Below are 16755 nucleotides of genomic sequence, written 5' to 3'. Positions count from 1 at the left end.
GGTTTCCTCGGCATCTGGGAACAAATGCGGTTACTTCTGCTTCATCTGACCTTCACGCTCCCAAGTGAACTCGGGACCGCATCCGGTGTTCCCTCTAACTCGAACAATAGGAATTTTACTCTGCTTAAGAGTCTTTACCTCTCGGTCCATAATTTCAACAGGTTCTTCAATAAAATAAAGTTGCTTATCAACATGAAGTTCATCAAAAAGAATAGTTTCATTGGCCTCGGCCAAACACTTCTTTAAATTCGATACATGAAAAATGTCACGAATAGCACTGAGTTCTTGTGGCAATTTCAAACGATAAGCCACTGGTCCAACTCTCTCAATAATCCCAAAAGGTCCAACAAATCGAGGATTCAACTTTCCCCTTTTACCAAAACGTACCACACCCTTCCAAGGTGAAACTTTCAACATAACACGATCACCGACCTGAAAGTCGATATCGTTCCTTCTCTTATCAGCATAACTCTTTTGCCTACTCCTGGCAGTTCTCAATCTTTCCTTAATATGTGCAATCTTCTCGGTAGTCTCGTGAATGATCTCTGGTCATGTGAGTTGAGCATCCCCAACCTCATTCCAACAGGCAGGAGACCTACACTTTCTACCATACAGAGCTTCAAATGGTGCGGCTTTAATACTTGCATGATAACTGCTGTTATAAGAAAACTCATCCAGCGGCAAATATTTATCCCACCCATTTCCAAAATCAATAACACACGCTCTTAACATGTTTTCTACGTTTGAATGGTCCTTTCACTCTGACCATCCGTCTGTGGATGATAAGCGGTGCTCATATCCAATTTAGTTCCTAGAGCACCTTGTTAGGACTGCCTCAGTCCAACATAATCGATACGGGAACACCATGTCTCGAAATAATCTCCTTCAAATACAAACGAGTAAACTTCTTCATTGAATATGTTTCCTTAATTGGCAAGAAAAGAGTTGACTTAGCGAGTCGGTAACAATCACCCCAAATAGTATCATAACCACCCACAACTCCTGGTAACTTCGTAATAAATTCCATCTTAATACCTTCCCACTTCCACTCGGGAATTTCAGGTTGCACCAAAAGTCCAGACGGTTTCTGATGTTCAGCTTTAACCTTAGCGCAGGTCAAACACTTAGCCACATACGTAGCCACATCAGCTTTCAAATTAGGCCACCAATACAGCTCCTTAAGATCATGATACATCTTTCCTGAACCAGGATGAATAGAGTACCTAGACTTATGAGCCTCATCTAAAACAAGTTTTCGTAGATCACCAAACTTTGGAACCCAAAGGCATCCCGCAAAATACCGAGTACCATCGGTTTGTACCTCTAACTGTTTACTCAAGCCTCGGACCTTCCCGTTACAAAATTTTCCTCCTTCAAGGCTTCTTATTGTGCCTCAAGGATCTGCCTAGCGAGGTTTGTTTGAATTGTCATATTCAAGGCCCTAAACCTGCGAGGTTCAGCCCTTTCTTTACGACTTAATGCATCAGCCACATCATTGGCCTTTCCCGGATGATATAAAAGTTCGCAATCATAATCATTTAACGTCTCAACCCATCTTCGTTGCCTCATATTTAACTGTTTCTGATCAAGAATATGTTGAAGACTTTTGTGATCAGTGTACAATGTACCTTTGACCCCATATAGATAATGTCTGCAAATCTTAAGCGCAAACACAATAGCTCTCAACTCTAAATCATGGGTTATGTAATTCTGCTCGTGAATCTTCAACTGACGTGACGCGTACGCAATAACTTTCTTTCGTTGCATCAAAACACAACCAAAGTCTTGACACGAAGCATCACAATAGATAACAAAATCATCATTACCCTCAGGTAGTGATAATATCGGTGCAGAAGTTAACTTCTTCTTCAGAGTTTGGAAAGCAGACTCTTGTTCACTCTTCCACTCGTACTTCTTCCCCTTATGCATTAAAGCAGTCAGAGGCTTCGCTACTCGTGAAAAATCTTGAATGAACCTTCTATAATAGCCTGCTAATCCTAGAAACTGGCGAATCTGAGTAGGAGTTTTCGGAATTTCCCACTTTTCAATTGCCACAATCTTGGCGGGATCAACTAGTATTCCTTGTTTACTAACAATATATCCAAGGAATTGAACTTCTCTTAATCAGAAATTACACTTAGAGAACTTAGCGTACAACTCTTCTTTTCTCAATAAATCAAGCACCAACTTCAAATATTCTTCGTGTTCTTCATCACTCTTAGAATAAATAAGGATGTCGTCGATAAAAACAATAACGAATATGTCCAGATAGGGTCTGCACACACGGTTCATGAGGTCCATAAACACAGCAGGTGCATTTGTCAATCCGAACGGCATAACAAGAAATTCAAAGTGACCGTAACGGGTGCGGAAAGCAGTTTTCAGAATATCAGTTTCTTTAGCGCGTAATTGGTGATAACCGGAACGAAGATCAATCTTATAATAAACGGACGAACCTTGAAGTTGATCGAACAGATCATCAATTCTCGGAAGAGGGTAACGGTTTTTAACAGTAAGCTCGTTCAATTCACGATAATCAATACACAAACGAAATGAACCATCTTTCTTCTCAACGAACAAAACGGGAGCTCCCCAAGGGGACGAACTGGGCCGGATGAAATAAAGTTGCAATAATGAAGGAAGAAATAAATATGGAGTAGTCACATCGGTGGCAGAGATATTTAAGGCAATTCTCTCAAAGGAGTTAACGAGGATCATGGACTCCAAAGTAAATTTTCATTATATTTCCGAAAGGAAGACGTATGAAAGGTGTGATAATTCAACGAGAGTGAACTTCCTTGTACAATGAGCGAGGAAGTCTAGGATTCATCCATATTCTTAAATTTATGTGCGGATGAAAAGAACACGAATCATGGGTTATAAAGAATGGCCGACTCCAGGTGAGATGAATCTCCAAAAATAATTTCGTGCACCCTAAAGTATCGAATCCTAGGATTGATGTTTACGAGGGTGTTGCGGTTGACAGCGAAAATTGAGAGTAGAAACTCCTCAAATGGTCTAGAGTAATATATATCCATGATACCCATTATAACAACAGTTGGGGTAGAAACCCACCTAGCGCCTTTTCTACAATAAGGTGACCATCGAGTGTACCCCAGAAACTTGATTTATCGGTCTGCGTTTCGGCCATGTCCAACCATAAGAGGGAAAATTCTATGAGCGCAAAGACTTTCCAACAAATTTTATAAAACCGGCATCCAAACTGGTGTAAGAATTTCTATCAATGGACTTAATGGTAAATTTTCATCCTTAAACGGAGGATGAGAAGAAATGTGATCCAAACACTCTGTAGAGTAATGTGAAAATTCTAATGTAATCAATCAAAGAAGTTTTGAAAAAGCTTTAAACGTCTAATGTAACCCCATAAATGGAACGAAGCTCTTAGTAAATTTAGAAGTATGTACAACGTGTACCATTTTACGTAAATCAATTTGAGTTAACTAGACAACTCAATAAGAGTGGTTTTAAAATAATTTTGAAGGTATAAATTAGTGTATACTAGCCAAAATATGTAAGGGTAAATTTGTCCATTTGAATTCATACGTACATATATGATTTTATAAATTGTATACATGACAAAATATTTCATTACTTCTATTCGCCCATAAATCTCGTGAGAACCGCCCAATTACACAAATGTGTAAATTTTTTTTTTTATGAAAAGCAGGGTATCCGCATTACAGAGGTTACGAGTTGAAGTAAGATCGTTGTAGCTCGGGTGAAGGACTTGAATCGTCTTGCGACATCTAATCAATAAATGCTACGAGGTCATGAAAACAACGAGTTAAATATTGTTTTGACTTTTATCAGAACACAAGTCCTTGGGTCAAAACTATTCACGTGCGAAGCTGTCACTAACAAGCGAGTTATAAATGATAAAACATGGGGTAAGTAGTTCGGTAAAGACGAGTCTCTCGTATATCAATAAATAAGATAATGAGTATCTTCCTTACTCATGTAACAACGTTAGAATTTCCGAATGAGTGGTGTATAAATTTTCTTTGACTCGCTTTCTATTCCTTATGTCACAATATTGGGACTTTTTATGAATTAACGTAATATAATCACGTTGGCCTGACGCCATTATATTTCACTAACTCATAGTTCCATTCCAATATCACTACATAAGGTCAGGACACGTGGTCAACCTCGAATTTCAACACAATTTACCTAAAACAATTTCTTAACAATGTGCTAAGGATAGCACAAGAGACAAAGACATCGAAAGTAATGAATAGGAGTAACGGTGACATAAAAATGTCTTTGAAGTACCAAGAATCTCTAAAAGTAAGAATGACGTTTTTCGTTTCAACAACCAAAGCACATAGGCACAACGGCACAAATGCACGTAATATAACAAAAATGTTATATACCTAAACATAATAGCTGACATTGAAATGCTGAGCATTTAGAAGTCAAGAATGACATCTCGCGTAATATAACTCAAACGTTATATACATAACCATAATAGATGACATAGAAATGCCGAGAATTCTAGAACACGTAATGTAACTTAAACGTTATATCAATAAACACTAATTATGACATAGAAATGTCGAGAATTCCAGAAGTCAAGAATGACACCCCCTCGGTTTCACTAACCGAGGTGTTCCTTTAAAAGATGAACTCGCATGAGTCGGAGAATACGTTTAAATCGGAATGGGAGTTCCTCCCGGATTCAGAACATAATAGAAATGTATGTATGATAACAATATACATACCAACACGACACAAATAATCACATATAATAATATATAATAGGCCGGGCTGTAGACTAGACTCACTAATGCACCCTATTGACCCGGGTAACGACATCAATGCAGCCTAATTCCCTACAACCAGAGCTCTGATACCAACTGTGACGACTCCGTCAAAACACTTAACGGCTCCGTCACTCGGTCCCACAGCTTGATCGAAACTCTATATGAATTTTATAAAACAACCTTGCATTCTTTATTTAAAAATGATTTCCTATAAAGGAAATCTACTAAAATGTATAAGTTTAGAAAAACTATACAATAATACTTTAACCAAAAGTTGACCAAAATAAAGTCAACAAACAACCACTTTTTAATGTAATAAAATAGAATGCAAGTTAATGTTTAACAAAAGCTGCCATCATAAATATGCAGACTCTCTAAGCACAGCGGAAGCAATCAATCATGAACCTGAGAATAAAACATGCGAGTAACTGTCAACAAAAATGTTGAGTGAATTATAGGTTTAATATTGCAAACAATATTTAATTTAAACAATAAAAATTTATGTTTGAAAACATAAAAACTCCTTTTTGAACCACCAAATTATATGCTAGAAAACATATAATAAAACATTATTCCATTTTCCGTGAGCCACCTGGTGACCACTTAACCATTTATTTACCCTTGCCAAACACAATAAATAATATACACCGAACAAGTGTATCTACAACAAAATACGAAGTACTAAACATTCCGATAATAAATTGCTAGCGCGACTAGCTCGAAATGGGGTTGTCAAACCCGATAGATCTATCCATAGGATTCGCGTTCACCAGTAGAAACCAGTGATTACAGTTACCAGACTAGGGAATATTTTTGTTCAACTCACAATGAATAATTTAAACCAACTTCCACTTGTGTCCAAAATATAAATAAATTGCATGTATTCTCATCCCAAAAGATTTAAAATAGAAAAATGGGACTATAACTCACCTTAATAGCAACGAAGTAACCAATACAATTAAGCGAACAGCAAATGTAGTACAGTGATCAGGAATGATCACAACGTCGACCTATAAATAAAGCAGGTCGATATAAATAACTAACTTAGGTCAAGTCTTAGTATGACAGCTATTGTACATGTTGCAAGTAGTCATAGAACAATACTCAATATGCATCGGTTTGATCGGAACAGCTTACGGACACACACTTTCTATTTTTAGAAAGTTTCTATTTTTAGCAGGTTTCCATTTTTGGAAAGTTTTCTATTTTTGGAAAGTTTCTATTTTTGGAAAGTTTCCAAATTTAGAAAGTTCTATTTTTAGAAAGTTTTGAAGTTCGGAAAGTTTCCTTATTTAGAAAGTCAACAGAAGTCAACTGAAAGCCAAAGTCAACCGAAAGTCAACTCAATAGTCAACCTTGGTCAAACATAGTCAACATTAATTTTAAAAGTGTAAGTTATAATAATAACATAGGTTATAATGTTTATTAAAGTCAAAAGTGTAAAGTTATGTCATAACATAAGTTTAATTAAATAAAATGAATTATTAAAGTTAATATAAGTTGAAATGTTATAATTAGTATAACATAAGTATTTAATTAATTAATTAAATATTAATCATTATATAAGTTTTATTAATTAATAATGAATTTTAATTCATATCATAAGTATTATAAAGTAATAATGAATTATTAATTATATCATAAGTTTCTAATTAAAATTATTAAATCATAAGTATTTAATAATTAAATCATAATTAAATAATAATTAAGTCTTACAATAATTAAATAATTATTTAATCTTTATTATAAGTCTTATAATAATTTCTCAAAAATAAATTTAATACTTATCATAAGTATTTTTCTTTAATAATAAAAGTATTATTAATCATAAGTTTAATTAAAATGTTAATTAAATCATAATTAATAATTAAATGATATAATAAATATTTATATCATAAGTCTTAAATAATAATAATTACTTCTTTTATCATAAGTAATTTATTAATAATGAAAGCCATTCATTTTAACATAAGTTTAATCATTAACCATAAGTTTTAAGTTTAAAAGTTCATCGGGTCGTATCTTGAGCCCCGGGTGTCGGTTTCGGGCGAGCCACATATGCATCTCCGCCTACTCAAACCACCCGACACAATTATGTACTCAAGAACACTCCAAGAACAGTCCCTAGGTCGTGGATATCAGCCATGACAACACTTGGGAATTCAATTTACTCAAAACAGTGATTTAGGCACAACGGGTGAACCGTGGCTCGGATTTAGGTGACCCGAACATGAAAATTCGTCCCACCATCAGTCCTAACCAAATGACACACCCTAAAGACACCAAGGATGATCACAAAGTCGGACCATACCTTGTTCTTGCCCATAACACCTTTCAATCTTTACCAAATATCAAATTAAGCATATCTAGGGCTCCGGGAATCGAAACGACATGAATCCGGAGTCTAAAATTAATGTCTTGATGAGAGGAACTCATTTATATACTTTATTTTATGATCAACATCAGTTACAATATCAGAAATACACGAAAAAGCTGCTGTTCCAATTTTATCAAACCGAAAAATATGCAATCGAGTAATTCTACGAATACAATCAACATTACAACAACTAATAATCATCATACTAATAAAATATAATCAAAATACAGAAAAATAAAGAAAAATTAAAAATCTAGGGTTAGGGTTTATACCCTAATCAATAATCAAGTGATATAGACGCGTAGAGAACGATGAGAGGAATCCGTTTATGTTGAAAGCCCTAATTCTTAACCTTGATTTGATGATGAAATGGTGATGATGATGATGAAAGGGGACGTTCATGGGAGGAGAGGGAGGAAGGAGGTGAAAAAAAATAAGATGATTAGGTTAGAAATGAGAGTAAGTAGTGAAGTTTAGAGTAATGGTCACTAGTTTGCAAGTTTGACAAAATACTCCCCTCCTTAAGGGATTTTCGGCCAAAAACTGAATGTGGTGAGCCCCATAGTGGCCCAATTTTATAAATGACAAAATCCTAGTGGCCCGAACGCCCGAACGAAACCCGAAACGCGAAAACGCCGCTACGCGATTGATTTTTCGGAGAGATAATAAGTACGCGACGAATAAAATATATAAACACTATATATAATCATATGACATCAAAATATCATATTTAAAATAATTAGGACTTAAAAATTCCAAAAGTTCGACCGTTGGTTTGAAAACCGAAAAGATTCGCCGGATAGAAATCCGCGACTCGTAGGAACGTATAATTTAAAATATGAATACAAATATTCATATAACACATAATAATTAATATATTATTACAAAAATAATAATATAGGTCATAGAAATGACGTGGCACGAATAACAATTAACGGTCGTTAAATAGTTAACGGTAAAAGATAACGGAAAAAGTAGGGTCGTTACATAAAGTACACCAGATCAGGTGTGTTTAAAATAACCTCGAAGTACTAAAGCATCCCATAGTCAGGATGGGGTTTGTCAGACCCAATAGATCTATCTTTAGGATTCGCGCCTACCGTACATAGACAAGTAGTTTAATGTTACCAAGCTAAGGGTATATTTCTGGTTTAAACCCACATAGAATTAGTTTTAGTACTTGTGCCTATTTCGTAAAACATTTATAAATCAGCGCATGTATTCTCAGCCCAAAAATATATATAAAAAGGGAGCAAATGAAACTCACAATACTGTATTTCGTAGCAATTATGTATATGACGGCACTGAAAATGATAAACGTTAGGTTGACCTCACGAGCAATACCCTCGATCAATACCCATAACCTCCATAGCTATAACCCATAATTTCCTTAGCTCTATCCCGTTTAAAAACTTATTTTGAAATCGTCCGAGTATAACTCCGTCGTAGTATTTTATGTATACTAATAATATCTTGAAATAATACAAAAAAATATATATATATATGTAATTCGATTGAGAGAGTTTAGAGAAATATATTTTCAAGTTTCTATGAAATAATGAAACCTATTGAATTCTATTTATAATAGATTTTTGAATTATTAAAGTATGAATTATTAAAGTAAATTATTAAAGTATGAATTATTAAAGTGAATTATTAAAGTATGAATTATTAAAATGAATTATTAAAGTATGAATTATTAAAGTGAATTATTAAAGTATGAATTATTAAAGTATGAATTATTAAAGTGAATTATTAAAGTTAAAGTAAAGTAAAAGTAAAAGTAAAGGTAAAGTTAAAGTATAGTAAAAGTATAAAAAACTATGTATGTATAATACGCGTATAAATATATATAATATTAATTTAAATCGTTATATATATTTAATAAAATAAAATATAAATATCGTTATCTTTATCATACTGGTTAAGTAATGAGTTGTCAAAAGTGGTTCTAGATATTTATAAAAGATATATACGTTTTAATAATAAAGTTCTTTTTAAACTGAAAACGTTTTTTGTACTTTTGAAACTAAATCAAATAAATATGATAATTTTGTTTTCCAAAACTAAATATATTTAAGAATCATTTTGTTAAAAGGTTAAAATAATGGAAATCGTTATACCACAAAACATTTTAGAAAAGTAGAATTATATATATTCATAATAGGTTTCAAGTTTTTAAATTACAGTCTGTTGGTGAAGCATGGGATAAAGTCCAAAGGTTAAATAAACGTATGAAATCATCTTAATGAAAAATGTCGAGTTACTTAACTTATCGATATCCAACATCTAAGTTATTTACACTCCACGTTCTTATTTTCATATTAAATAAAATGAAAGTTAACATAGTTATCTTATCAAGGTCACGAGGAAAATATTATAAAACATGCCTTGTAAATTAAACAGGAATTTCCACTAACCCTTGTCTAGTCCCCGTTAATTGTCACATTTGTTCTTATTTATAAATCACTTTATCATTTTCCGAATGTTGTCAAAAAGAATAGATTTCTTAAATCACAGTGGACCTCATAACATAGGCCCGTAATCATATCATAATGTATCTAATAATTCAATCATTTGATATTATCTCTTAAGTCTGTCGATAAATATATCAAAACAAATACGTTCATGTAAAGTATCATATATCTAATACTTTGTTAATGTTTTCAGTTAATATTATATATTATATATACATATCCATATACTCATAATTGTTCGTGAATCGTCAAACACGGTCAAAGGGTAATTGATTACATGAATGTAGTTCCAAACTTTTTGAGATTCAACATTACAAATTCTGCTTATCGTGTCGGAAACATATAAAGGTTAAGTTTAAATTTGGTCGGAAATTTTCGGGTCGTCACAGAAGTATACTTGCAAACTTGAAAGGATTTTCGAAGTGTTCTTGAAGTGTTCTTCCTATGATGATTATAGCTTGATTCTTGAAGTAGTTTTTGATGAAAATCATGATTTGGTTACTGGAAAAATTCGTTCATAGGTGTATGTGTGTGTTGAGAGAGAATTAGAAAGGAAAATGGAAATAAAATGAAGTGAATGGTGAGTGGTGAGTGGGGTTAAAAGGAGTTCTTGTTAGTTGACTAGTTCATGATAGAAGTTAAACTTGATTAGTCATGCATGACATAATCAAGAGTGGAATCTCATGCTAGTTCCTATTGGTATATACCCATAGTAAGTACGTCTAGAAGCTGGGTATAATACGACTACGAAGACTGAATGAATATGAGTAGAATTGTTGATGAAAATGAATGAGAATGTAATTGTAAGCATTTTTGTTAAATATGAGTGTTTTGATATATGTATTGAAGTCTTTCAAAAGTGTATTAATATAACTTAATACACTACATGTATATACATTTTAACTGAGTCGTTAAGTCACCGTTAGTCGTTACATGTAAGTGTTGTCTTGAAACTTTTAAGTTAACAATCTCATTTAATGTAGTTAACCCATTGTTTATTATATCTAATAAGATGTTAAATTATCATATTATCATGATAACATGGTGTATGAATATATCTTAATACAATATATATATATATATATATATATATATATATATATATATATATATATATATATATATATATATATATATATATATATATATATATATATATATATATTAAAACGTCGTTACAACGATAATCATTACATATATAACTCGTTTCGAAACTTAATTCAATAGTCTCATTTTTATGCATATAACTCATTGTTAATATACTTAGTGTGATACTTACCTATGATAATTCTCATGTTAACTATATATATATATATCCATATATATATCATCATGTAGTTGTTACAAGTTTAAACGTTCGTGAATCGCCGGTCAACTTGGGTGATCAATTGACTACATAAACTCATTTCAATTAATCAAGCCTTAACAAGTTTGATTGCTTAACATATTGGAAACATTTAATCATGTAAATATCAATTTCATTTAATATATATAAACATGAAAAAGTTCGGGTCACTACACAACACAGTAAAAAAGTACTCTGTATAAAATAAAGTTAATACTATTTTCATTATTCATTTCCTCTCTCTAACTCTAACTTCTTCTTCTTCATTTACCTTCCATAAAATTCATCTGTAACTTAAAAAAAAAAAAGTTTCAAACTCTGCAAATGATGCCCTTTAAATCTGGATGCCTGTGCGTCGCCCTTGTGCCCCGCTTGTGCTCCCAACCGTAGTGTCGGTACTGCTGGCAGTGGTTGCACTCAACAATTTTTACACTACTTAATAGTATAACTAATCAAAAGCTCAAAAAAATTTCTACTAAATTGTATATCTCACTGGTAGCACGTGCTACCAGTGATTGGTATATAGATCTACCCCTGATTTTAATTGCTCAACGCATTGAGGCGTGTTACGCTAACTTCATATTTTACGAGCGTTAATCATAATTAGGAGGCATTCTTTCACCCAATCAGTACAATTTAACATATTTATTTATATATAATAAATTTATAGTATTTTTTTCCTAAGTTACAATCATATTTTATTACATCAACAAAAATTTTTTCACTCAAATTTACCTACCAAAATACACCCTTCTAATTAAGCGGTGCTACATCACATTTATATTTTTTTTTATTTGCTTCGAAGAACGCATAATTTAACTCTACATCAGGTAAAACCATCAAGGTAACCGGGAGTGGTGATGCTAAGACTCTATCCATCGCAGCGTCAATTTTACCCGTCATATGAGGTGGAATGAGCTTTGACGCTCTTGACGCTATTAACGGGGCTTCAAAGTTTGACACAAAGGAGCTTCAGTCGAATTTTTGATGGAAGGGTGACGAATTTAACCACCAGTCTTGATTTATTATTAAATATATTTTTGTTATTTATTCATTTTTACCTACCCAATTTTCAATTAGATTTTACCACATCATCCTCCAAATATTTGACACAAAAATTTAACATTTTAAGTTAATTAGAGTCAAATACAGTCATAATTAAAAATCCACTTTTTCCAGTGAATTTCAAAAAAAAAAATGCACAATTTACCTCTGACATCGTACTCAGTATTAGGGATAGTGTAAGAAAAACAAGATCATTAAATTAGAGTGGACCAATTATCGGGCCAATAAGAAATTGACACCCACTCATCAACTAACGTCAACACGTAATCATCTTTCCTCTTTCTCTTCTGCTTACCTTCTCAACTCTTAACCCAAAAACGCTACTTTATCCGGCGACCAAAATAGAATTTCACTCTACTCCTTCAAATATCACCATATTACACAAAATACCCCTACACAATCGCAAACTCCGCAAATCATTAACAATCAGTAATGTCCTCACCTGAAAAATCTCCTCCGGCAATCGTTGTCCAACCAGCTTCCCCTCGATTTCCAATAACCGGCAATTTGACCGCCGAAAGTCAACGCAAAGTCGCAATAGCTGTAGATCTAAGCGACGAGAGTGCATACGCCGTAAATTGGGCCGTACAAAACTATCTTCGTCCTGACGACGTTGTGATCCTCCTTCACGTCCGTCCAACTTCCGTCCTGTACGGCGCGGATTGGGGCGCCGTTGAACCTTCCGTCACCGAAGACGAACAATCGAAGAAAAAACTCGAAGACGATTTCGATACGCTTACGACAGCGAAAGCGAACGAGATAGCGAAACCGTTGGTTGACGGGAATATTAATTTTAAGATACGGATCGTAAAAGATCATGATATGAAGGAGCGATTGTGTTTAGAAGTTGAAAGGTTAGGGTTAAGTGCTGTAATAATGGGAAGTAGAGGGTTTGGTGCTGCTTCTTCTAGAAGAAAACGGATGATTAATGATAATAATAAAGAAGGATTATTAGAAAGAAGGCTTGGAAGTGTGAGTGATTATTGTGTGCATCATTGTGTGTGTCCTGTTGTTGTTGTTAGGTTTCCTGATGAAAATGATAAGGATGGTGGGATTGCAGTTGGATCGCCTCTTCGAGTTAGTGATAAGAATGGTGGTTTTGACGGATCGTTGCCTCCGGTTCTAGAAGAGGAACCTGAGTTTCATGATGCTTCTGATAAACAATCAGGTTGGTAATTAGGGTTTGGTATATTTAGGGTTGTTTGGCTAAGCTTATATCTTTTACTATGTTTTATGTGCTTGAATTTTTGAAAACCTGAGGTCCCAGGAGCTGATAAGCTTAGACTTATGGTTTATTGAAGATGATAAGCTCAAGTAAATAAGTTTGCATGATCTAAAAATGAGATTATCGGTAAGCAGATGAGTCTGGAGAATTAGTTAAGCCAAACACCCTCAAGTAGTTTTTTATGGTTTATATGCTGTTACAATAATCTATTTTACATCAGATATCAGAAGTATAGATGCCTGACTCGACTCACTTTGTTTTATGCATTTGATTTGTTTGATATATTTAGGAAAATGCGCTATAACTTGACTGTTTATATGCTATTACAACAGATAGATAGATTTCTTGAATATGTATTGGAGATGTTGTATTAAGTTGAGAATATTTTACTACAACTATTAGGTTCTAATGTTCCATAAGCAATGCTTGCCTTGAATTGGTGAAAAACTTGAGTTTTGGTACACTCTATATGCTTCTAGAACGTAGATTGGAGTCTCCTACTCAGCAGAAGAAACTGTGATTTAGAAAAACGATTTTTAGATCCTAAAGATAGGATAGACAGGAAAACTTACTATAATCTATCAATCATCATGGACTGGTCTTATTATAAATTCCCGGAATTCAAATGAATTGGGGAAGGCAGTCATCTTAAAATCACACCATTAGTGATCTGCTATAAGATTTTGAAGGACACCACGATCTTATAAGGATGCGACTATAGATATGTTTGTTATAGATACTCGTATGACATATATAGAATATAACAAACACAATATTAAATTGGGAAAATAGAAGTATTACTTTCTCTCTTTTAATACAATGATTAAAATGCATAAAATCCCTTTTTCTTTCTCTAGTTCATATGTACAGAACTAGGCATAACTATGTTCCATTTACATATTACATAACTATTTATAATAAGAATGTAAAGGAGCAATATCTACATGTTTACAATAAATTGGAACATGGGTACATGGGTATGATTAACTGTAAGTCATGACCCACGCTTGTTCTTTTTTGTTGAGAAAGACTTGACTTTCCTTATTTCTTGGCTTATTTCTCGGAGACGGTTAAACGTGATCGACCCGGATTAATTAGCACGTTCGTTGATTATGTTACTCATGTCTGACATGGTTTGATTCAACTCAGTAATGGCAGTCATCTTAAAAGCAAGAATATATAAGTGTTACATGTTGTAGAGATCACGATTGTTACTCAATTTCTTTGATTACTCAACAGAATTCTTTAGAGAAAACGTATAATACCCAGTGGTGGATGCAGGATTTTTTTTTTTCACTGGGGGCAAATAAAAATTTAAAACCGTAGGAATTTTTTTGGGCAAAATATGGAGGTTTTTAGGCAAATTATGGAAGTTTTGGGGCAAAATTTGAAGGTTTTGGGGCAAAAAAAATCCACCGGGGGCAAAGTCGAAAAATCCAAAATTTTTACCACCCCCTCTCTCCTTGTCCTCACAATTTCCTGAATTCAAAAGGTACACAGGATTACAAACAAAAGGATTACAATTACCTAAATTCAAAAGGTACACAGGATTACAAACAAAAGGGAGAGAATTGTCACAACTGATCTATAATTCATCAACTGCCCTCCTAGGCGCCTAACTAACTGATCAGTTGGTTATAGTCTAAACAACACAATTTCCATCCTTGACTAGCTACTAATCAACTAAGTGATTAACAAACTCGCTTGCATAGCACATGGACCTAATTGGCGCATATCAGGTTTCAACTTGAATTAGGCTTTATGTATAACCGAATTACGCTAGTGTTATGAATAGACAAACTACTGCAGCTTAAACACTTTAAAAAAGTTAAATCAACGATGATCAAGGTTCCAAAAAACGCTAATCGGGGATTAATCTGTCGGGACCATATAAGGATTAATCGGGGATTAATCGGATGTTGACCAACGTTGACTTTTACAGTTTCCGGCCGTTTTTTTATTTTTTCCGGCCGTTTTTACGGATTTTCCGGCGATTTTTGCCTTTTCCGGCCGATTACCGATTAATTTGAAGGATTAATCGGAGACTTAAAAAAAAGGAGTAATCGGCAATTAATCGGGGGATTAATCCCGTTTTTTTTGGAACACTGACGATGATACTTAACTCCTTCAGTTCTCATAAACAAGAGGGTAAAAAAACTATACTAGAAAATGCTCCGCTTCAGTAACTTGATGGTTTTCAGTTACACGCAACCTTTATTCTCATATGTTATGAGTTTATCTTATATTTATGGAATTGCTAATTATATTTGTGTTGGAGCTAATGCAGATCTGGAGAAGTCCTTCTAAACGAGTCTGAAATATAGCGAGAAATTAAAGAGGAAGATCGAGTAGGCTAAGTATACGACAATTGTGAGCCTTTTGGAACCGAAGGGATTAATTTATCTTTGGGTGTTTTCTTCGTGTTTGTTGTGTGTTTGAAAATCAGGGATGGCAAGTAAGTTGTTATTGAGCTGTAACAAGTTGTTGCTGATACTGGATCCTTGTTTAATGGTTTAGTGTTTAAAACCAGGTTGCAACCCTGTTATTATATGTATCTAATACTATAGCCTTTTGGAACCGAAGGGATTAATTTATCTTTGGGTGTTTTCTTCGTGTTTGTTGTGTGTTTGAAAATCAGGGATGGCAAGTAAGTTGTTATTGAGCTGTAACAAGTTGTTGCTGATACTGGATCCTTGTTTAATGGTTTAGTGTTTAAAACCAGGTTGCAACCCTGTTATTATATGTATCTAATACTATGGCCTATGAATTGTGGCTTTTGATCTGGAATGCGATTTGGTCAGATTATCAGACGCTTTTGTTCACAAAGTCTGTCAAATACCACTAAAAGATAAGATACAATCTAGTCTTTCTAATAATAACTAAAATCTGCAAACCTTTAATTTTAGATTATTGAGAAAGAAAAGTGGTGAGAGTATTCATGATTGTCAAGAGTCACAAACTCGTATTTCCGAATTGTATTTTAGTGAAATATGTTTTGTGATTACTTGGGCTTTAAACTGCGAATTAGAGTAAGGTTTAAAGCAAAAAGTAAATCACACAGCTCTTGTGTATAAGATCTTTAACACAAGTAAAAGTAAAAAAGTAATACTCTACAACACGGGTACATTGTTTACACACGCATTTAAAATCAATTAAAACTAACAGGGCCAATAGCCCGCAAAAGGTAATATAAAAATCACAATTTCTGAATAATTGTAATATAGTTTTTTCTTTTGCCTATAAAGGACTTGATTTCAATTTAGTAACTAAAAAGGTATGTGATTTGGAAATAGTTGTAATTGATAGATTTTATTACTAGGCGTAAGAGTCGATACGTTGTGGTAAAAATAATCGTGCAAAATTAATTTAGTGTATCAAAGAATTAGTGTCGTGAGCTATAAATGAAAAAGTCTCAATATCTGTATCCTTGTATTTATTTATACATCTATCTATCTATACAATATTATAAATATTCTGCATTA

General features: G+C 33.5%; 1 protein-coding gene across 1 annotated transcript; it reads left to right on the top strand.

The window, feature by feature from the left end:
• The first annotated feature begins 12325 nt into the window (after positions 1-12325).
• LOC139870301 (universal stress protein PHOS32-like) lies at positions 12326-16060 on the top strand. Its single transcript, XM_071858135.1, has 2 exons — positions 12326-13216; positions 15561-16060. The coding sequence occupies exons 1-2, from the start codon at positions 12481-12483 to the stop codon at positions 15578-15580; spliced, it is 756 nt and encodes a 251-aa protein (XP_071714236.1). The 5' UTR covers positions 12326-12480; the 3' UTR covers positions 15581-16060.
• Positions 16061-16755: the final 695 nt, after the last annotated feature.

Source organism: Rutidosis leptorrhynchoides, chromosome 1, assembly GCF_046630445.1.
Source record: "Rutidosis leptorrhynchoides isolate AG116_Rl617_1_P2 chromosome 1, CSIRO_AGI_Rlap_v1, whole genome shotgun sequence".
NCBI classification, from domain to species: Eukaryota; Viridiplantae; Streptophyta; class Magnoliopsida; order Asterales; family Asteraceae; genus Rutidosis; species Rutidosis leptorrhynchoides.
The sequence above is the reverse complement of the archived record's forward strand: the minus strand, read 5'-3'. Positions and strand labels throughout refer to the sequence as shown.